This window comes from Mirounga leonina, unplaced genomic scaffold, assembly GCF_011800145.1.
Source record: "Mirounga leonina isolate KUSES-001 unplaced genomic scaffold, KU_Mleo_1.0 Mir_154, whole genome shotgun sequence".
Lineage (NCBI taxonomy): Eukaryota > Metazoa > Chordata > Mammalia > Carnivora > Phocidae > Mirounga > Mirounga leonina.
In genome coordinates, this window is record NW_023270389.1 from 40,243,257 (window position 1) to 40,267,158 (window position 23,902).

Here is a 23,902-nt window from a genome sequence, read left to right on the forward strand (position 1 = left end):
AGACAAATATTATGAGAGAAAAGAACATATACCCTGAGACATATAACAGGAATTTGAATAGCCTGGGGGTACAGCAACATCAGAGAAGGTTTTCCTGTGGAAGGAAAGCTTATGGTGAGATCTAATGGATGAAAAGGAGTCTGTGATTAGATAAAGAATAGGCAGGTCAGTAGGAAGAGAAAATGAGGGAAGAATGTGACAGGAGGCAGAGAACAAAGGGGAGAATGGTAGGAGATGATGCAGGGATCAGATTATGGTAGGACATTGCAGACCTTGCGGATTTTGGAGTTTATTCTAGGAACAATGAAAAGTCATTAGTTTCTTAGGCAGCCTGGGTGTTGTGATCATGTTTGTGTGTATTTTTTTACATCACATTTCAACTGTCTCGAATTCATAGATTTAAGTCCTTATTCACATTTATTGATACTTCGGGTGATATGTGTTTATTTCTCATAAAGCAAAAGATACTCTTTTCTATGAGTGAATGTCTTTCTTAAATACTTTGTTATAGCTATTTCATAATTTCTATTTATTCAAGATTTTATCTCATATTAATATTAAATGACATTTAAAATCCTTCTCTTATAAGAGACTTTAAATGTTTAATCAGTTTTTATTCTCTTTGCAGGAAAAGTCAATCTGTTTCACTCTCTCAGAGTAAAGAAGGGACCCTTGACTCAAAGCATCAGAAGTATTCCCCTTCATTTGATAGTTATTCTGAGTCTTCAAGATACAAGAATCATGATCGAAGGTGAAAACACTTTGATTTAGTAAAGTGTGATAAATGGCTTAGACATTGCTTTCTTTTTTTACTTCTTAATCTCATTTCTTTAAATAAAATAGTGTCTTCCCTTCAAAGTTCTGACTCTCCCCTATTTGACTAGCTGATTTATAAAATAGTTGTTCTGTGTAATAATGTAACTACCATTCCTTGAGAGCCTGCTTTGTATAAGCTCCGTGTCAATTTCTTTTTCCTGCCTTTAATCTTCACGACAACCTTCCAAGACAGATATTGTCCTCTTTTATAGTAGGGAACAGAGGCTCATGGAGTTGCTAAGAAACTCACCTAAGGTCACATAGATAGTAGCACACCAAGGAATTGAACCTTGGTTTATCTGGCTCCAAGGCCTATGTTTATTGGGCATTGCTTTGCTAGCATCCATATTTCTTGACATTACTGTATGTACTAATTGTTATAATTATAAAAGAAGATCGAATACTTTGTCATTGGTTCTTGCATGGTGTTAACATCTGTAGTTTCCAATTATGGTTCTATCCTTGGATTAGAAGATTTTCGAAGCTCCTTTTCCAGCTTTCTTAGAGGTAGGATACCTACATTGTCAAAGTAAAACCTCATTTAAAAAATTAAATCATGAGACTAAAAAACATTAGTGTGGGGTATTAAGTACCTACTATATCTCTGGAACTATGTGACTTTCATTTGACCTTCACTGACGGTTCATTGAGGCTGTCAGCTGGGTCACTACCGGGGATTCCTCATAGTTATCCCAATCTCTTCCCAAACCATTCCCTAATCTCTTCACTAACTACTTGGTAACTAGAGTGATTTTTCTAAAATTTGCAGCCAATTTGTTACCTGTTTGAAACCTTCAGTATTCCTTTAGAGCCACTCACTTGAGTGGAGTAGAGCATTTATTATTGAGGCTTTGGTCCATCTCCAGCCCTGTCTCTTGGCATTTCCCCTCTTATCATATTCCACTAATTATAACTACTCTAATGTAATTCTCTAATAAAAGAGCCATGCTCTCTCTCTCTTTTGTGTCATTACATATGATATACCTTCTATTTTTTAAATTTAAATTCAATTAATTAACACATAATGTACTGTTTCAGATTTAGAGTTTAGTGATTCATCACTCATATAATACCCAGTACTCATTACATCACATGCCCTCCTTAATGTCCATCATCCAGTTACCCCATCCCCCCACCCACCTCCCCTCCAGCAACCCTCAGTTTGTCTTCTATGCTTGAGAGTCTCTTATGGTTTATATCCCTTTCTGATTTCATCTTGTTTCATTTTTCCCTCTCTTCTCCTATGATCCTCTGTTTTGTTTCTTAAATTCCACATATGAGTGAGATCATATGATAATTGTCTTTCTCTGATTGACTTATTTCACTTAGCATAATACCTTCTAGTTCCATCCATGTCCTTACAAATGGCAAGATTTCTTTCTTTCTTTTTTTTTGATGGCTGAGTAGTGTTCCATTGTATGTATATACTACATTTCCTTTATCCATTCATCCGTTGATAGACATTTGGGCCCTTTCCATAGTTTGGGTATTGTGGACATTGCTGCTATAAACATTGGAGTGCACGTACCCCTTCGGATCCCTACAATTGTGTCTTTGGGGTAAATACCTAGTAGTGCAATTGCTGGGTCATAGGGTAGCTCTATTTTCAACTTTTTGAGGAACCTCCATACTGTTTTCCAGAGTGGCTGCACCAGCTTGCATTCCCATCAACAGTGTAGGAGGGTTCCCCTTTCTCCGCATCCTTGCCAACATCTGTCATTTCCTGACTTGTTAATTTTAGCCATTCTGACTGGTGTGAGGTGGTATCTCATTGTGGTTTTGATTTGTATTTCTCTGATCCTGAGTGATGTTGAGCATTTTTTCATGTGTCTGTTGGCCATTTGTATGTCTTTGGAGAAATGTCTGTTCATGTCTTCTGCCCATTTCTTGATTGGATTATTTGTTCTTTAGGTGTTGAGTTTGATAAGTTCTTTATAGATTTTGGATACCAGCCCTTTATGTGATAAGACACTTGCAAATATCTTCTCCCATTCTGTCAGTTGTCGTTTGGTTTTGTTGACTGTTTCCTTTGTTGTACAAAAGCTTTTTTATCTTGATGAAGTCCCAGTAGTTCATTTTTGCCCTTGCTTCCCTGGCCTTTGGTGATGTGTCCAAGAAGAAGTTGCTGCAGCCAAGGTCGAAGAGGTTGCTACCTGTGTTCTCCTCTAGAATTTTGATATCTCACATTTAGGTCTCTCATCCATTTTGAGTCTATTTTTGTGTGTGGTGTAAGGAAATGGTCTGGTTTCATTCTTCTGCATGTGGCTGTCCAATTTTCCCAACGCCATTTGTTGAAGAGACTGTCTTTTTTCCATTGGATATTCTTTCCTGCTTTGTTGAAGATAAGTTGACCAGAGTTGAGGGTCCATTTCTGGGTTCTCTATCCTGTTCCCTTGATCTTTGTGTCTGTTTTAGCTTGAAGTCCGGCATTGTGATGCCACCAGCTTTGGCTTTCCTTTTCAACATTCCTTTGGCTATTCGGGGTCTTTTCTGGTTCCAAACAAATTCTAGGATTATTTATTCCAGCTCTGTGAAAAAGTTGATGGTATTTTGATAGGGATTGCATTGAATATATAGATTGCTCTAGGTAGCATAGACATTTTAAGAATATTTATTCTTCCAGTCCATGAGCATGGAAGGTTTTTCCATTTCTTTGTGTCTTAATTTCTTTCATGAGTGTTCTATAGTATTCCAAATACATACCCTTTGTCTCTTTGGTTAGGTTTATTCCTGGGTATCTTATGGTTTTTGGTGCAATTGTAAATGGGATTGACTCCTTAATTTCTCTTTCTTCTGTCTCATTGTTAGTATATAGAAATGCAACTGATTTCTGTGGATTGATTTTATATCCTGCCACTTTGCTGAATTCCTGTATGAGTTTTAGCAATTTTGGGGTGGGTCTTTTGGGTTTTCCACATAAGAGTATCATGTCATGTGCAGAGAGTGAGAGTTTGACTTCTTCTTTGCCAATTTGGATGTCTTTTATTTCTTTTTGTTGTCTGATTGCTGAGGCTAGGACTTCTAGTACTATGTTGAACAGCAGTGTAGTGGACATCCCTGCCGTGTTCGTGACCTTAGGGGAAAAGCTCTCAGTTTTTCCGCACTGAGAATGATACTTGCTATGGGGTTTTCATAGATGGCTTTTATGATATTGAGCTATGTTCCCTCTATTCCTACACTGTGAAGAGTTTTAATCAAGAAAAGATGCTGTACTTTGTTAAATGCTTTTTCTACATCTGTTGAGAGGATCATATGGTTCTCGTCCTTTCTTTTATTAATGTAGTGTATCACATTGATTAATTTGCGGATGTTGAACCAACCTTGCAGCCCAGGAATAAATCCCACTTGGTCGTGGTGAATAATCCTTTTAATGTACTGTTGGGTCCTATTGGCTAGTATCTTGGTGAGAATTTTTGCATCCATGTTCATCAGGGATATTGGTCTGTAATTCTCCTTTTTGATGGGGTCTTTGTCTGGTTTTGGGATCAAGGTAATGCTGGCCTCATAGAACGAGTTTGGAAGTTTTCCTTTCATTTCTATTGTTTGAAACAGCTTCAGAAGAATAGGTATTAATTCTTCTTTAAATGTTTGGTAGAATTCCCTGGGGAAGCCATTGGGCCCTGAACTCTTGTTGGGAGATTTTTGATTATTGCTTCAATTTCCTTGCTGCTTATGGGTCTGTTCAGGTTTTTTCTTTCTTCCTGTTTCAGTTTTGGTAGTTTATACGTCTCTAGGAATGCAGCCATTTCTTCCAGATTGCCTAATTTGTTGGCATGTAATTGCTCATAATATGTTCTTATTTAATTGTATTTCTTTGGTGTTGGTTCTGATCTCCTCTTTCATTTATGATTTTGTTTATTTGAGTCCTTTCTCTTTTCTTTTTTATAAGTCTGGCCAGGGGTTTTTCAGTTTTATTAATTCTTTGAAAGAACCAGCTCCTACTTTTGTTGATCTGTTCTACTGTTCTTTTGGTTTCTATTTCATTGATTTCTGCTGTAATCTTTATTAATTCTCTTTTCCTGCTGGATTTAGGCTTTATTTGCTGTTCTTTCTCCAGCTTCTTTAGTTGTAGGATTAGGTTGTGTTTGAGACTTTTCTTGTTCCTTGAGAAAGGCTTGTAGTGCTATATATTTCCCTCTTAGGACCGCCTTTGCTCCATCCCACAGGTTTTGAATAGTTGTGTTTTCATTTTCATTTGTTTCCATGAATTTTTTAAATTCTTCTTTAATTTCCTGGTTGACCCATTCATTCTTTAGTAGGATGCTCTTTAACCTCCATGTATTTGAGTTCTTTCCAACTTTCCTCTTGTGATTAAGTTCTAGTTCAAAGCATCATGGTCTGAAAATACGCAAGGAATGATCCCAGTCTTTCGGTACTGGTTGAGACCTGATTTGTGACCTAGTATGTGATCTATCCTGGAGAATGTTCCATGTGCGCTCAGAAGAATGTGTATTCTCTTGCTTTAGGATGGAATGCTCTGAATGTTATCTGTGAAGTCCATCTGGTCCAGTGTGTCATTCGCAGCCCTTGTTTCCTTGTTGATCTTCTGCTTAGATGATCTGTCCATTGCAGTGAGTGGGGTGTTAAAGTCCCCTACTATTATTGTTAATATCAATATGTTTCTTTAATTTTGTTATTAATTAGTTTAATTGGCTGCTCCCATTTTAAGGGCATAAATATTTAAAATTGTTAGATCTTCTTGTTGGATAGACTCTTTAATTATGATATAGTGTCCTTCACCTTTTATTACAGTCTTTGGTTTAAAATCTAATTTGTCAGTATAAGGATTGCTACCCTAGCTTTCTTTTGATGTCCATTAGCATGATAAATGGTTTTCCACCCCCTCACTTTCAATCTGCAGGTGTCTTTGGGTCTAAAATGAGTCTCTTGTAGACAACATATTGATGGGTCTTGCTTTTTTTAGCCAATCTGATACCCTGTGTCTTTTGATTGGGGCATTTAGCCCATTTACATTCAGAGTAACTATTGAAAGATACGAATTTAGTGCCATTGTCTTACCTGTAAAATCACTGTTTCTGTATATTGTCTCTGTTCCTTTCTGGTTATGTTACTTTTGGGCTCCCTCTTCACTTAAAAGTTCCCCTTTAATATTTCTTGCAGGGCTGGTTTAGTGATCACAAATTCTTTTAGTTTCTGTTTGTTCTGGAAGCTTTTTATCTCTCCTTCCATTCTGAATGACAGCCTTGCTGGATAAAGTATTCTTGGCTGCATATTTTTCTCATTTAGCACCCTGAATATATCATGCCAGTCCTTTCTGGCCTGCCAGGTCTTTGTGGATAGGTCTGCTTCCAGTCTAATGTTTCTACCCTTGTAAGTAATGGACCTCTTGTTCTGAGCTGCTCTCAGGATTTTCTCTTTGTCTCTGAGATTTGCAAGTTTCACTATTATATGTTGAGGTGTTGACCTATTTTTATTGATTTTGAGGGGGGTTCTCTGTGTCTCCTGGACTTGAATGCCTGTTTCCTTCCCCAGATTAGGGAAGTTCTTTCCTATAATTTGCTCCAATATGCTTTCTGCCTCCCCCTTTCCTCTTCTTCTGCGATCCCAATTATTCTAATATTGTTTCGCTTTATGGTATGCCTTATCTCTCAAATTCTCCCCTCGTGATCCAGTAGTTGTTTATCTCTCTTTTTCTCAGCTTCTTTATTCTCCATCATTTTGTCTTCTGTATCACAAATTCTCTCTTCTGCCTAATTTATCCTAGCAGTTAGAGCCTCCATTTTTTATTGCATTTCCTTAATAGTCTTTTTTTATTTCAACTTGATTAGATTGTAGTTTTTTTATTTCTCCAGATAGAGATTCTCTAGTGTTTTCTATGCTCTTTTCAAGCCCAGCTCGTATCTTTATAATCATTATTCTGAACACCAGTTCCAACATCTTACTTATATCCATATTGATTAGGTCCCTGGAAGTCAGTACTGCTTCTTGTTCTTTTTTGAGGTGAGTTTTTCCATCTTGTCATTCTTGCAGAAAGTGGTCGCTTTTCTATTTGTGGAGTTGTAGCTATTTTCTTAGATCTCCGGTTGAGTTCACAGGTGTTCAGAATGATTTAGTAGCTATCTGGCTGAATTCCTGGGCCCAGATAAAGCTAAGGTCTCCTATTCCTCTGCCATCTTGGACTCTTCCAAGATATACCTTCTTTCTAGACTACTGTTTTGGTGGTCTATTTCATTTAGTTTCCTTTTGCTCCCCTCTGAGTCGGTGTTACCCATAGTCTGTTTTAGATATCCCTTCTATGTTCTCCTGTAATACTCCATATATAACTCTTAGAGCCTTTACCACCTTCTATCTCCTGTTCCTTTACTTTTCAGTTATGGACTACACTAGAAATTCTTTGAGGTCTTCATTTTCATCACCCCCCAAAAAAGGCCTCTACCCATTAGCAGTCATTTCTTATGCCCTCTCTTCTTCATCTTCTGGCAACTACTAATCTACTTTTTATTTCTGTTCTCTGTGGATTTGTCTATTTTGGACATTTCATATAAATGGCATCATACAATGTATGGTCCTTTATGACTGGTTTTTTGACTTAGCATAATGTTTTTAAGGTTCATCTATCACATATTAGTATGTTATTCCTTTATATGGCCAAATAATACTCTTTTGCATGGATATCCCACATTTTATTTACCGTCAGTTGATGGACATTGGATTGCTTCTACTTTTTGACTATTATGAATAGTGCTGCTACGTACATTTATGTACAAATTTTTGTGTGAACATAGGTTTTCATTTCTTTTGGGTATACACTTAGAAGAGGGATTGCTGGGTCATATAATAACTCTGTTTAATTTTTTGGAAAATTGCCACACTTTTCCAAAACAGCTGCTCCACTTCACATTCCCATAAAAATATAAAATTATTTTTACATCCTCACCAACATTTGTTATTGTCTCTCTTTTTTATTATGGCCATCCTAGTGAGGACTGTCTATACTGCTATCCCCAGAACTTAGCAAAATACCTAGCACACAGTAGACAGTTTACTACATGTTTACCTAGTGAATCATTGGCACATAACTGTTAAGTGGAATAATTGAGATTAATTCCATATTCTTTTGACTCCAAAGCACTTGCTCTCTCCTGCATTATATCTTTTACCTTATAGCTGTATTATGTGGTTTATACTTTCCAAAACGTTTATTAAACCAGACAAATAATTGCACAATATTCTGATAAATACTATCATAGAAGCATACAAAATAAAACAGTATAAACACAGAAAAGTGACCAAACCTTCCTTGGGAGTGGGAGAAGGTATCCGCAAGCACTTTGCAGAAATGATACTTGAACTGAGTCTTAAATCAAGGAGGCAGAACAGCCTTAAATAGGAAGACAGGGAAGGAAGGGCATTTCAGAAGAGGAGATAGCTTATGGAGTGGATCTCAAAACATGGCTTGTGATTGGCTCACTCTCTATATATTTAAATGAATGAATAAACTAAGGAAAGCAAAGGGGGAGGAAGAAAAACACTGACCTTATACGCAGCTAATGAATCATTGAACACTATATCAAAAACTAATGATATACTGTATGTTGGCTAACTGAACATAATAAAAAAAAAGAAAAGAAAAAAGAGAAAACAAGTTCACTAAGCATTTGGAAACTTGAGGCTTAAAGTCAGGGGAAGGGCAAAAGTAGTTGGTATAGGTTTAAGGCTCAATCTAAATGATACTAGTTAAAATTACAGTGATGCATAAGATTGCCAAGGGACAGTATGTAGCATAAAAGAGAAAGAGACCAAAAACAAAACACTGGGAATCATTTTAAGGAAAGCCAGGAAAATTCAAACGATATAAAAGAAACAGAAAAACTGGTTTGGGAGATAGAAAAGCAGGTGAGAGTAGAACAAGGAGTGTAAGAAAGGAAGGTCTTTTATTTAACATTTAATTTTGATTTAATTTCAAGCTTACAGAAATGTTGCAAGAATAATACAGAGTTCCTAAATATTTTTTTATCCTGATGTTAACATTTTACTACATTTGCTTTAGCTAGTGGAGCTTTTAAAGAAGGAGGTAGAGATCAACACCGTATAATGTTGCAGAAAAATTATCCATTGAATTTGGGAATTCAAGTTTAGGTAGAGGTTGAAAGGACAATTCCAGTAGAGTAGTTGGGATTGAAGTAGATTTTGATAAGTTGTGATGTTGATGAAAAGTAAGGGAGTTGAAACAGCCAAATAGAAGCCCCTTTTCCTAGTATTTTGATTTTTAAATGAAAGGAAAAGGGGAAGTGGTAGCCTGAGAATAGTGCTTACTTATCATGGCTATTTAAGAGTGAAACCTTCCTCTTTTCTACAACTGTTTCTTCTCAGACTTCTGTCTACTTAGCATTTTATGTTTTATGTTACTTGTTTCATCATTTCATATCTTGATCATGAGGCACATTCCCCTTGCCAAATAAATTTGCTTTGAATTTATGAACCTTATTTTATCACCCTTTTTCTTTTTTGTTTGTCTCCATAATATCTATAAACAGAAGTAGTAGTGGTAGCAGCCGTCAAGAAAGCCCTTCAGTTCCATCTTCTAAGGAAAATGAGAGGAAACTTCATGGTGAAAAGATGGAGAGTTCTATTGATGAACAGGTTCAGACTGCTGTGGATGATTCTTTACGAAGTGACAGTGTGCCATCTCTTCCTGATGAGAAAGGTAACGTTCCTTGCGTTTGTATATACAGTTATTTGTTTGGGAGGCTTCCAGAACCCTTTGACATATTTGTGACTGAGCTAGTTAATATAATTAGAACATGGTTGTGTGTGTGTGTGTATTTGAATCTGATATTAAGTGTATCCAGGTGAAACTATTTCAAAGCTATACATTATGCCAGTAACCCTTGCCAGTATTTTAAACACGATTGTGTGTCGTGATCCTAAGGGGAGGCAAAACTAAACCTAGGAGAGCATACATGTGAATGGAAAATAGATATTCAAAAAAATTACTTTTATCCTATCATCAATATATAACATAATCATAAAAAAGAGAATACATTATTAGAACTTTAAATTTTAAGCAATATAAGGATACAATTTCTTATAAATAATGATAACATTAGATATAGCAACTAGATTAAAATTCATTAGTTCTTTCTAGATCGTAGGTGTATCCTTATCAAATCATGGGTGGTAGACAGTATAATTAAGAAAACAGAATTTGGCAACAAATGACACCTTTAAGAATTTTTTTTAAATGACTGGCTCTTAAGCAGTGTATTTCATTGATGGCCTAGAGAACTGTAGTCTTCAGAGCAGGATGGGCAAGACAGTCTTTAAAGGGAAAGAAGATGTTTAAATAATGATTTTTTTCTCATCCTTTAAATTTGTTTGTAAGTTTTATAATGAATGTAATTTATGGGTATAGTAGCCTATATTTAATGAATAATTAACAATAGAGATCTTGTTACCCAGAAGTAATTAATTAACACCACCTGGCTAATGAATATAGATCTTGTTATGCAGAAGTGGGGTGTTCCTATAGCAAATGCCAAATATGTGGAAGTGGCTTTAGAACTGGGTAATGAATAGAGACTAGAAGAGTGTTGAGGTACATGCTAGAAAAACCCCCATTGCCTTGCAGATCCTGTTGGTAGGAATATGGATGGTTAAAATGATTAAAATACAGTTAAAAATGATTCTGATAAAGTCTGATGGAGATGGAAATTAGGAATATATTATTGGAAACTGGAAGAAGGTCAGTCCTTGTTCTAAATTGAGAAAGAATTTGGCTGAACTATGTTTCTAGTGTTTTGTGGAAAGTGGAAGTTAAAAGTGATGAACATGGATAGTTAGCCAAGGGGATTTCTGAGCAAAGTGTTGAAGGCATGGCCTTGGTTTCTCCTTATTGCTTTTAGTAAAATATGAGAGGAGAGATAAATTGAAGGAATTGTTAAACAAAAAGGAACCAGAACTTGAAGATTTGGAAAATTCTCAGGCCATCCATGTTGTGAAAAATGAAAAAACATGTTGTGGACAGAACACCAAGGATGTGACTGGACAATCACTCTGTAAAAAGATTATCCATGGATCTAAGCAGCCATCTCAGCAGAAGCCAGTAATAGTAGAGATGGGATTATACTGGCAGAGGCACTGCCAATTTGGACGAAAGAGCACAGAGATGGGATGAACTTTTGGACTTCTGGGATTCTACCAGATGAGACAGTAGAGCTAGGCTGTGAACATGCCTTATCCTTCCAAAAAAAGGGAAGAATGACCCCGAGATCAGCAGGGCAGCCACCGCCACCACAGGCCCAGGCCTACAAGCCCAGATGGCAAGGCTCCCTCACTGATTTCAGAGCGTGGGGCCACCTCCTTGGTTTCAGTTGTCCAGGTTGCCCTGGCTTACGGCCTCAGGAGCAAAGCACTGCCAGTGGCTGAGGGGATGGTACTACCACACAGGGTTGAGAAGGCAAGGCCACCCCAGTGGGCCGGAGGGCAGAACATCCTTCCAAAGAGGACCATTCTTCAGCCTTCAGAGCTAATGGAATTTGCCCTGCTAGGTCTTGGACTGGCTTGAGACCCATCACCCCTTTCTGATTTCTCTCTTTTGGAATGGGATTGTCTATTTTATGCCTGTCCCACTCTTGTATTTTGGAGGCACATATCTGGTCTTGTTTCACAGGTTTGCAACCAAAAAGGAATTTTGCCTCAGGATGAATCACACCTCTAGTCTCACTGATACCCGATTTAAATGATATTTAGATGATACTTTAGACTTGTAGTTGGTGCTGGAATGGGTTAAGACTTTTGGGACTGTTAGGATGAGATGAATGTATTTTGTGTACAAGAAAGAATCAATTTTGGGGAATGAGAGGGTGGAATAAATTGTATATCCTCAATATTGATACGGTAAAATTCTAACTTCTAGTGTGACTGTATAAGGAGGTAACTAAGGTTAAAGGAGGTCAGAAGGGTGGGCCTCTAATCCATAGGACCTGTGTCCTTGTATGAAGAGGAAAAGACCTCAGCAGTGCACATGCATAGAGAAAAGGTCTTGTGAGGACACAGAAGGCATCAGCCTGCAAGCCAAGGAGAGCGGTCTCACCAGAAACCAGCCTGTCAGCACCTTGATCTTATATTCAACCCCTCCAGAAGTGTGAGGAAATAAATTTCTGTTGTTTAAGTCAGCAGCTTGTGATGTTCTGTTATGGTAGCCCATGCAGACTAATACATTGGTGTTAAATATCGAGAGGCATGCTCATATTTTTATACTGACTGATGAATGTTTTTCAGAATGTTTTCAAAAATGTTTTATGGATTGCTGGATTAAAAACTAATGAAATTCATTCTAGGATCAGACTTAATAATAACTTCTACATAATGAGATAAAGGATATAGGAAAACAATAAAGAAATTATCTGCTAATTTTCTCCTACAGGATGAATTTAATCTCTGCAAAGTTTTATCTTAATAATATTGCTTGTAATTAAAACAGTGAAGACAAGTTTATTTATTGAAAGTGTCTTTGAGTCTCAGAAGGAGTAAATAGTAATCATCCGTGACTTGTTTAATGTTGTTCTCAAGTTGTTTGCAATGGTGCCTGGCTCCATAACTGCAAATTTATCATTGTCAAGTGACTAATCTGAAATGTCATGAACCATGACTTTTTGATATATTTCACTTCTTTAAACGATATAAAATTGAACTACTTGGACTTCTACTTCTGGCCACAGTGGAGGAACAGGATCAGATTTACCCTCCCTCCTAAAACAAATACCAGACAAAACATATGAAATAACTGTTTTTTAAGACATTGAATATCAGGCAATGAATGCTACTGATTCATGATATATGAAAAGCAGGTGAGGTGAGCCCTATGACTGCTCCAGCTTACTGCCTGAAGGGAGTCTCCAGGCCGCACGGCATGGAGTTCCAGTAGTCTTCCCGAGTGGAATAAGTGGAGTTGGGAGTCTGGAGAGACTGAGGCAACTAAAACTCACAGGACAACCAAGATCCAGAGAAACTACACCATTTTAAAAACCTGTATGTAGAAGAAAAGAGAAGAAAATCCAGGTCACCTTTTGTTTAGCAGTGACTTCTTAGATACAACACCAGAAGTACAATCTGTGAAAGAAAAAACTGATAAGTTATGCTTTGTTAAAATTAAAAAACTGCTCTGTGAAAAACACTGTTAAGAGAATTGAAAAGAGAAGCCACAGACTGTTAAAAATATTTGTTAATCACATATTGGATAAAGGACTTACATCCAGAATTATATAAAGGACTCTTAAGACTCAACAACAAAAAAATCAACAACCCTATTAAAAAATGTGCATAAGATCTGAACAGACACTTTACTGAAGAAACTATACAAATGGCAAATAGACTTAGGAAGGGTGTTCAATATCATGTGTTGTTAGGGAAATGAAAATTAAAATCACAATGAGATACTACAACATGCCTATTAGAATGGCTAAAACCCAAAAAGCTGACAACAAAGTGGTGACGGCAAGGATGCAGAGCAACAGGAACTTGAATTCATTGCTAATGAGAATGCAAAATGGTACAGTTACTTTGTAAGACGTTTTCACAGTATCTTCTAATGATCCAGCAATCACATGCCTAGGCAAACGAGTTGAAAACTTAGGTCCTCACAAAAGCCTATACACTAATGTTCATAGCATCATTTTTCAACTGGAAGCCACCAAATGTCTTATGAAGAGAATGGATAAGCAAACTGGTAGATCTGTACAATGGAATACTACTATTCAGCGATTAAAAGGAACAGGCTATTGATTCATGCAACATAATGGATGAATTTTAAGTGAATTTTACTAAGTGAAAGAAGCAAGCCCCAAAAGGCTACATAGTGTATGATTCCATTTATATGACATTCTGGAATAGGCAAAACTTTAGGGAAGGAAAACAGATTAATGGTTCTCAACTGTTAGGTAAAAGAGGAAGTGGTTAAACTACAAAGGGGATGCACAGGAGAACTTTTAGTGTGAAACAACTTATGTAAGGGATGTCCTGTATGGTTCTTTATGTACTGACTGATGCTGTGCATTTATCAGAACCCTAGAGCTGTATTTCCCAAAGAGTAAACTTTAACATGTGCAAACTAAACACACACATCAACCAGGATGCTGGGAGATCCTAGAATGGAATGCAGTCTATGACAAATGAATCTAACTGTATTACAAATGTATGGCATAAGCACACTGAAGAGGGTGGAAGAAAAAGGAGCCGACCTAAGTAAACTTGGAAAATGGCATTTTTGAGTAGAAATTGTAAGCCTAAATATAAAAAGAGCAGTATATAAACACTGTATTCTAATTGGTAAATGAGCTTTTCACAGGGGTACAGGTAAACAGTTCTTAGTATGTATGGGGTTGAACAAATAAGTAAATTGATGTTGGATGGTAGGAGCCGGGTTTCTCAGTGGTGGAGAAGGATATTAGATATTAGACAAGAAAGGAAGACTAGAATGAACCCTAAGGTGCTGGATTAGAGTCAGTGACATCAGTATGAATCCATCTTTGGATGGATGGATACAGGATCTACTCTGTGTGTGTGTGTGTGTGTGTGTACATGGGTTAGTATACATGCATACATTATCTAGCTCTGTCCACTGACAGAGGAAAGAAGCAGTGATGCTCTAGTAGTAACAAGAATAACCCAGTGCCGGGGTGCCTGGGTAGCTTAGTTGGTTAAGTGTCTGCCTTTGGCTCAGGTCATGATCCTGGGGTCCTGGGATTGAGCCCCATGTCGGGCTCCCTGCTCAGCGGGGAGCCTGCTTTCCTTCTCCCTCTGCCCCTCCATCCCCCTCTCGTGCTCTCTCTCACTCTGCTCTCTCTCAAATAAATAAAATCTTTAAAAAAAAAAAAAAAAAACAGGGGCACCTGGGTGGCTCAGTCGTTAAGCGTCTGCCTTCGGCTCAGGTCATGATCCCGGGGTCCTGGGATCGAGTCCCACATCGGGCTCCCTGCTCCGCGGGAAGCCTGCTTCTCCCTCTCCCACTCCCTCTGCTGTGTTCCCTCTCTTGCTGTCTCTCTGTCAAATAAATAAAATCTTTAAAAAAAAATAAAAAAATAAAAAAATAAAAAAACAAAGAATAACCAGTGCCCATAATTGTGGTTTCTAAATATTCTCCAATGAAAGAAATTAGAGCTCTTGGAGAAATGACTGATTCTAGGACTGGGCAGGGAAAATACAAAATAAACCTGGAATATCTTATAGTACTAGAAAGTAAGGCTGTCCAAATAAGAAAAGGATTGGAGGTGAGGCGTGCATGTCAAAGGCACACAAGAACCAAACTAAAAGAGCAATCGTGTTTTAAATTACCATGGTATTGATGAGTTCTAAAAAAATTTTGATTTGCATTTCTTTGACTGCTAATAATGTTAAACTTTTTTTTTTTTTTTACTTTATTTTGGCCATTTATGTTTTCTTCGTGAAGCATTTGATCATGACTGTTTCTCATTTTTCTATAGGATTATTAGTAGTTTTCTCATTGGTTTGTAAGAGCTCTTTATATGTAAAGTGTATTACACTTTTACCATATTTCTTGTACTAGTATCTTTAGATCAGTGAATTTTTATTATTCCATACCGATCAATTCTATGAATTTATGTTAGATTGTCCCATAAAGAGGCGGCAGGGGCTACTAATTGATGAAAACTTTTATAATGATAAAATCTACTTGTTCCAAATTCTTTTAGATTCCACTTCTATTGCAACAGAATATTCCCTGAAATTTGATGAATCTATGACAGAAGATGAAATAGAAGAAAAATCATTTCGATCTTTACTACCTTCTGAGAGTCATCGCAGATTCAACATGGAAAAGAAGAGAGGCCATCATGATGACTCTGACGAGGAAGCCTCTCCAGAAAAGGCAACACTGTCTTGTGCCAAGGTGTGCTGTGGTTTACCTGTGGAGGGTGCTTCATACGTAGTCGTGGATGCGTTCTCTCAGAGATGACCGTACATTTTGTACTTGAACTCAGTTGTCATCTACCAGAATGATTTTCCTAAGATAGCAGTTTTATATTATATTTTTGCTGTAGAATCTGGCTTCCTTTCCTTACAAAGTAGGACACAGACTTACTCCTTGGGGTAATTCAGAAAGCCTCTGAGGATTGGAGCCAGTGTTATGTCTCTAGTGTGTCATTTGCTTCACTCTTACAACACTTTATTCCAGTTTAAAAGTTTATATCATCTTGCTAAATTGTTAGCCTTTTGGACAACAGGGACAATTCTTACTGGGCTTTATGCCCCTGGGACAGTACCTGGCTTATGTAGTTGTTTGTTCAAATTTCACTGGCTGAATAAATTAGCCGATGAATGTTACGCCCTCTCATGTGCCTTTTTTGAGGAGTGTTCTCTGACATGGTCAGCAGCCTTTTTATATACACAGCTTACTTTTATAAGTGCATGCCTCTTTTAACAATGTTAAGTAAGTTCCAGAGGCTTAGATAATGATAAACTTGAAATAAAATCTCCACTTTAGGAGCTGAGCATGCCATTCTCAGGAGGACAAGATAGTTTTTCTAAATTTACTATGGAGATGGTTCGACAGTATATGAAAGAAGAGGAAATGAGGGCGGCTCACCAGTCTTCACTCTTGCGTCTCCGTGAGAAAGCCTTGAAGGAGAAAACTAAGGCTGAATTAGCCTGGCTAGAGCATCAGAAAAAGTAAGTTGTTTCAATGAACATAGTTTTCGCTAACCAATTTCTTCTTTAATTGAAAGGAAATGCTTGTCTTTAAAGATGTTTTTGTTTCCTCATTTAATTTAATTTGATTTGACCAACCCAGTTTCTTAACCTAGAAGTATGGCAGTCGTCTTTGAATCCTGTTGCTGTTCAGATCTCCTACTCGTAACATTCTCTTTGCATTTCTCTTTTATCAACTAACTGACTCTCATATTGTTATTTAATACTTAATTCCTTTACTGTGTTGTAAATTTCTCAAAGCAATTTTATCTTTAAAGGACACAGTCTAGAGTTTGCATATATTATACATGCAATAAAATATTTGGTGGGGTAGGCTTTGCTGCATGTTTTCCGCATTTGAAAATGTTAAATTGTTTTAGAGACTTTTTAATGGTAGAGAATTCTTGATGTTATAATAGAAATTTAATCTACTCTTTGTCTCAATGTGAAATATTTGCAGACATCTACGAGACAAAGGAGAAGATGATAAAATGCCCCCACTTCGGAAGAAACAGCGCGGTTTGCTTTTAAGGTTGCAGCAAGAGAAGGTATGTTAGAAAAAAACACTCTTTAAGAGAATTTCTCCTAAGGCAAATTAGATGGTGGAATCTATTATTTTGCCTAATCTCTTTTTCTTACTATCATCTTAAATGAGATTTAGTTGATATTTACCACTGTCTTTGCCTATACTACTATAATTACAGAAACTGCTTGGTAGTCTGCTATATTTCTGATTTTGTGTCACTGCTAACTTAATACAATAGAGAGTCAAACCTGCCTTCCTTTGTTAAATAAAATAGTATTTGAAATGCATATTTAGGGAAGCCTGTGGCTCAGTCAGTTAAGCGTCTGCCTTCGGCTATGATCCCAGGGTCCTGGGATCGAGTCCCTCATGGGGCTCCCTGTTCAGCAGGGAACCTGCTTCTCCCTCTGCCTGCTTGTGTTCCCTCTCTCCCTCTCTCGCTCTCTCTCTCTCTCTCTGACAAACAAACAAACCAAACAAACAAATAATAAAATCTTTAAAAAACGCATATTTAAAAAATTAAGATATTTGTAAAAGAGTCTATTTGGATTAATTTTTTAGTCACTATTTTCCTGAATAGACTTTCAGGACATACTCATTACAAATTGAGTAATATTTTGGCTCAGTGAACTCAGAAACACCTCAAGTTGGAATCCTGGAGAGATAACATGGTTTGGTGATTAAGAATTCAAGCTCCAGAGTCAAGTTGCCTGGGTTAAAATTCTAAATCTACCAATTATTAGTTTCATAACCTTGGACAAGTTACTTGACTTCTCTGTGCCTCAGTTTCTTTATCTTTAAACCAAGGATAATAATGATAACATACTAATTCAGCCCTAGTTTTCTCCTTCAAGAAAGTTGGTTGTTGGGAGGAATAAACGAGTTAATACATATAATAAATTTACAGTAGATCTTGGCACAGTGGTAAATGCTCAGTGAATGTTAGCTGTTATCTGAATTCTAGTTTTGTCACTTGCAGCTCTGTAATAATGGTCAAGTTTAAGTAACTCTCTGAGACTTAATTTCCTCATCTGTATGAGTAAGATATTACTTCATATGGTGGTTGTGAGGATTAAAATGAGGTAACATGTGTAAAATGTGTTTCACAGTGCCTGGTAAGTATTCAGTGGATTCTAGTTTTCTTTTCCCTTATTGACCTGTTACAAGGCACTGAGCATGGAGCCCAATGCGGAACTTGATCTCAGAACCCTGAGATCATGACCTGAGCTGAAACCAAGAGTGAGACGGTTAACTGACTGATCCACATAGGCACTCCATCTTTTTTATAGATTTTAATTCTTTGTTTACCTTTTTATCAATTTTTCTATTTTTTCCCATATTTTTTTCAACACATTCATAGTCATTTTAGCTTTCTTGTCTGCTAACTAGCTATTTGGACATCTGTGTGTCTGCTACTGTTTTCTCTTTATATTTTCTATTATCATATGATTTCTTTTTCTTTGCATGTCTAAATAGTTTTTTTTCATTTTTTAATTTAAATTCTAATTAGTAGCATACCGTGCAATATTGGTTTCAGGAGTACAGTGATTCATCACTTACATATAACACCCAGGGCTCAACACGACAAGCGCCCTCCTTCATACCCATCCCCCTTCTAGCCTGCTCCCACCAACCTCCCTCCATCAACCCTCAGTTTGTTATCTATTATTAAGAATCTCTTAATTTTTTTTTTTTAAAGATTTTATTTATTTGACAGAGACCCAGCGAGAGAGGGAATACAAGCAGGGGGAGTGGGAGAGGGAGAAGCAGGCTTCCCGCTGAGCAGGGAACCCGATGTGGGGCTCGATCCCAGGACCTGGAATCATGCATGACCTGAGCTGAAGGCAGACGCTTAACGACTGAGCCACCCAGGCGCCCCTCTTATAGTAATTTTTTAGTAAATGCTGGATACTGTATAAATAACTGCAAAGGCTCCAGATGATGTTATCTCCCCCACCAGAGAGGCCTTATTTTTTCCCTCTGCTGTGCTGTTAGAGTGCTCAGCAATTCACTTAAATCTATTTAGGAACTAAGCTGGGTTAGTGTTGGGTTGCAGAGTTGGCAGGCCTCAGTCTGCTTCTGCTTTGCATTGACCCTAGGTTGTAACTTTCCAGGGATTTCAGTTGAAAGCCAGGTAAACCAGCACAAAAGACTGTGGGGATTTCTACCCTGCTGCTGAGAGGTTTCTGGTGTGTAGCTCCTTAGCCTTCTGTCTGTGCTGCTTAAGAATAGGCAAATGGTTTGAGGGAGAGACTGAGTTGGAAGCCTTTTAAGTCTCCAGTTTTGTCACCTGAGCTCTCTGTACCTGTGGAAATGGTGATTGGTGTAACCACTTAGGAGCAGTTTGACTATATCTGGTTATGCTGACAACACATATAATCTGTGAATCAGCAGTTCTGTGTCTTGGTATATATAGTAGAGAAGTTTTCAGACATGTATGGGGGAAATGGAAACAGCTTAATTCTTTCATTAAGAGAATAGATAAAACAAAGCATATTTCTGCAAGAAAGTACAATACTGCAGGAAATGAATGCATTACATATCAGCACTGTTCAGTAGAGATTTCTGAAATTATTATTAACGTTCTGTATTTGTGCTGTCCAATACAGTAGCTACTAGTCGCATATAGTTTTCGGTATTTAAAACATGGCTAGTGCAACTGAGAAACTGAAATTTTAATTTAAATAGCTACATGGAGCTGTGGCTACCATATTGAATAGTTACAGCAGTAGATCTTTATCAAAAATCATACTATTGGCTTTTATAGAAGAGCAAGATGCAAAAGAATATGTACAGTATGATACCATTCTCGTAAATATTTTTAAGGATTTATTTCTTTGTTTTAGAGAGAGCATGTGAGCAGGGGGGAGGGGTAGAGGAAGAGAGAGAGAGAGAGAATCCTCAAGGAGACTCCCTGCTGAGCACAGAGTCTGATGTGGGGCTCGATTCCAGCACCTGAGATCATGACCTGAGCCAAAATCAAGAGTTGGCCGCCCAACTGACTGATACACCCAGCCACCCCTATAGTACTTCAGAATGTTTTTTAAGTAAATGTGCAAAATCACTCTGATCTATCTATCTACCCCTGGAAAATTACCCTGCAGAAATAAAAGCACCAGTGTGGAAGGATGTATGTACTAAGATATTTACTACAGTTGTATCGTAAGAATTATTTTGACTGGTAGTGAGATTGTATAACCACTTTGGCCACATATCTTCGCACAGCTGTATCCAAAATGAGAGAGAACATATTTTCCTATGTCTTACTCTTTTTTTGTTTTTTTGAGATAAAATTCACATAACAAAATAACCATTTTAAAGTATAATCCACTTACACCATTAACCATTTTAAAGTGAATAGTTTGTACAACCTTATAGCTTATTCTGAAAAGAAAAGCAAACCTCTTCTCTCAAGAATCCCCTTGAAACAGTTTCTTTTCTAGGCTTGGATTGGGTGAATGTATACAATAATTGGTTTAGAAACTCAGGGCTAAACTAATACCAGTTTTTCAAAATGTGCTCTGTGGAACTCTGGGGACCCTGATACCCTTTCATGGGTTATGGAGGTCAAAACTGTTTTCCTAATAGTGGGATATGAATTTGCCCTTTTCATGGTTTGACATTTGTACTAAGTGGTACAAAAACAATGGTGGGTAAAACTGCCAGTGCCTTAGCACAAATCTGGGCAGCAGTGGCCCCAGACTATACTAGTAACTGTCATGTTTTTCAGTGCCACACACAGTGAAACAAACAAAAAGCAGTAGTTTCACCGAAGAATGTCTTTTTTTTTTTTTTAAAGATTTTATTTATTTATTTGAGAGAGAGTGAGCAAGTGTGAGAGAGAGAGCATGAGCAGAGGGAGAGGGAGAAGCAGAATCCCTGCTGAGTAGAGAGCCCGATGTAGAGCTTGATCCCAGGACCCTGAGATCATGACCTGAGCTGAAGGCAGTCGCTTAACCTAACACACTGAGCCAGCCAGGAGCCCCTTCACTGAAGAATGTCTTGCTTAAGTAGTAAAAATTACTAATTTTGCTGAGTGTTGTTGACCTTTGAGTACTTTCATTGTCATACTCTGTGTGACAAAAATAGGAAGTACACAAGGAAGCACTTTTACCAGATACCAGAGGATAGTGATTAACTCAAGGAAAGGCATTTGTGCAGTTGTTTGAGTTGCAAGCTGAACTAGCCATTTTTTTTCATGGAATACCGTTTTTCCTTGAAAAAATTATTCAGAGACAAACTGTTTATTCAGATTTGTGTATTTGACAGTCATTTTCTCAAAAATGAACAAAGTGTGCCTGTTACTTTATAGAAAACAGCTGTAACACTATTTGATGCCAGTGACAGAATTCAGGCTTTCAAGGCAGAATTTTAGAAAATTTCTGTCCACCACCTAATACTAAAGAACTTTTCTTTTGAGATCTGTGGTGATGTGAAAGAATGTGATTTTTTTATACTGTATAATGAAATGTGTCAACACTTGGAAGATCTGCATAACTCAGTGAACTGATATTTTCCAAATGACCAATGCATGATGTTTCAAAAAATCAAGTCAGTAAATAAAGAGATTTGCAAAAATCTAATAATACTAATTATTTTGTTTGTTTGTTTTGGAAGATACAGTTATTTTCTTTAAAATGCATACAATGCCATTGTGTACTCCTGAGAGAGTGAGAGTGAACAAAGGCAAATAGTGTCTTGGTATTATGAAGATTGTTTGACTCTGAGAGTCCCCTGAAAGGACCTTGGGAATCCTCTAGGGTCCATGGACCACAGTTCAAGAACTACTGCTCTAGAGAAACTCATACATGTGCCAAAGACAAAAACTATAAGGCTGTTCATTGTAGCATTGTTTGCAATAGTGAACAACAACTTTATCTACATATAGGGGTAATGGATACATGAAATAGTATATGCTTCCAGTGTTATGCAGCATTTAGGTGTAAGTCAACACAGAGAGGTAGCAAAAGCAATGTCCAGGAAATAAAGCAAGGTTGAAAATATATATGTGTGATATTATTTATAAACTACTTAAAAACATACAGACCAAACAGTGTGTGTTTTTTGCAGGTAGGTACAAATATCTGTAGAAGAATTTTAAAAGAATGTGCTGGAAGGATATATACCATGGTAGTGATTACCTCTAAGGATGTGGGATTGCATACTGGTTTTATTTGTAATGTTTTATTTCTTCACAAAATAAAGACTAGGATAAAATATGACAGAATATTAACAGTTGTTAGTATGAGATTTTAGAAATTAGATATTTTTGTGCACGTCTCTGCATTTTCAGATAGTTTACAAAAATCAAACATGACTAAAAGAAATTATACATCGCTAATTATTACTGTCTTTATAGGCTTACATTATTGACAGGAACACAGATTAAAATAAATTTATGGAAAAAAAAGGACAGGCTCTTAAATTTTAACAATTATTAACAGTGAAGTGTATCATCTTTTGCCCATTTAGTTAGTAACAGAAAACTTAACAAAACCCTGTGTGGTGGGCGCCTGGGTGGCTCAGTTGGTTAAGCGACTGCCTTCGGCTCAGGTCATGATCCTGGAGTCCCTGGATCGAGTCCCGCATCGGGCTCCCTGCTCGGCAGGGAGTCTGCTTCTCCCTCTCCTACTTCCCCTGCTTGTGTTCCCTCTCTCACTGTGTCTTTCTCTGTCAAATAAATAAATAAAATCTTTAAAAAAAAAAAAAAAACCCTGTGTGGAGAGAGTTTGATGCAGTATAGTCTTAAATGTTTCTGGTGGAGCCCATCCTTTTTTGAAAGCAATCTTTAAATGATTTTAAGGGCCATAGTATGATTTATCCTCTTTGATTTGTTTGTCCTACATTTTGGAATCTCTCCTAAAGAACAAATCCATAGTATGAAACAGTTATAGACATTAAAGCATTATTTGGAATGGTAAAAAATTATAAGGGGCCTAAGATTTTAGCAGTAGAATAATGGTTACGTTAACTACTTTACTTGTTATGCAGCTAATACATAAGTGTAAAGACCAAGTAACACTATGGAAAAATATGAAGGGTATCTTAAGTTTAAAAGGGGGATAGAAAATTGTCAGTCTGTTGTAATTATAATTATTTAAATTAAGGGATCATGTTTATTGTTTTAGGATGATGGGGTTGTGAGACTTTTTTCCTCCTTCACTACTTCAAAATTTTTCAGTATTATTACTTTTATCTTGAATATACTGTATGTTTTTATTTTTGATACATGTGATGATTGGGCTTTCTTAAAATACTACTTTGGACTTGTATCCTCCAAATTTCAGTTGCTCTTCTAATTCTTTAAACCTTAGGCAGAAATTAAACGTCTTCAAGAAGCCAATAAGGCAGCTCGGAAGGAAAGACAACTGATTCTGAAACAGCAGGAGGAGATAGAAAGGATCCGACAGACCACCATAAAGTTACAGGAGAAGTTAAAGTCGGCAGGGGAGAATAAATTGGTAAATTACACGAAATTACTATTTGTTTTCTCTCTCATGTTGCTTGCTAATACCTAATCCTGCCTCACTTTCTCGTCTGATGGATACGTTCATAGATGTTAGATGAACTAGAATAAAGTTCTATGTATGTATCTTTATGTATAGTGAGAGTTTTTATTTTTTTTCCCGTGGAATATTCAAGTTTTGAAAGGGACACGTGGTTCATATGATAGTTGAAAAATGTTTTCCATTTATAAACTCATTTGGGACAGAGAGCCTTGTTCTTGCTTATCAATCCAGATATATTCCTCAGAATTAATGAGAGAGACCATTTTTGCTCTTGGTACTTAATTTTAGCTATTCAATATTAATATAATGATACAAGAGTCAAAGGAGGTATTAAGATAAAAGCAAAATTTGGATCTATTCTGAGATGCTGTAAAGTGTTAATATAGTG

General features: G+C 37.0%; 1 protein-coding gene across 2 annotated transcripts in view; it reads left to right on the forward strand.

The window, feature by feature from the left end:
* Window positions 1-23,902, forward strand: part of CEP350 (centrosomal protein 350) — a 153,633-nt gene that overhangs the window by 74,386 nt on the left and 55,345 nt on the right. For both annotated transcript variants that reach the window (XM_035010557.1, XM_035010558.1), the window contains exons 21-26: window positions 629-751; window positions 9,315-9,484; window positions 15,489-15,685; window positions 16,280-16,464; window positions 16,943-17,030; window positions 23,320-23,466. In XM_035010557.1, coding sequence (XP_034866448.1) covers window positions 629-751; window positions 9,315-9,484; window positions 15,489-15,685; window positions 16,280-16,464; window positions 16,943-17,030; window positions 23,320-23,466 — 910 coding nt within the window. The remainder of the gene's footprint in view (window positions 1-628; window positions 752-9,314; window positions 9,485-15,488; window positions 15,686-16,279; window positions 16,465-16,942; window positions 17,031-23,319; window positions 23,467-23,902) is intronic.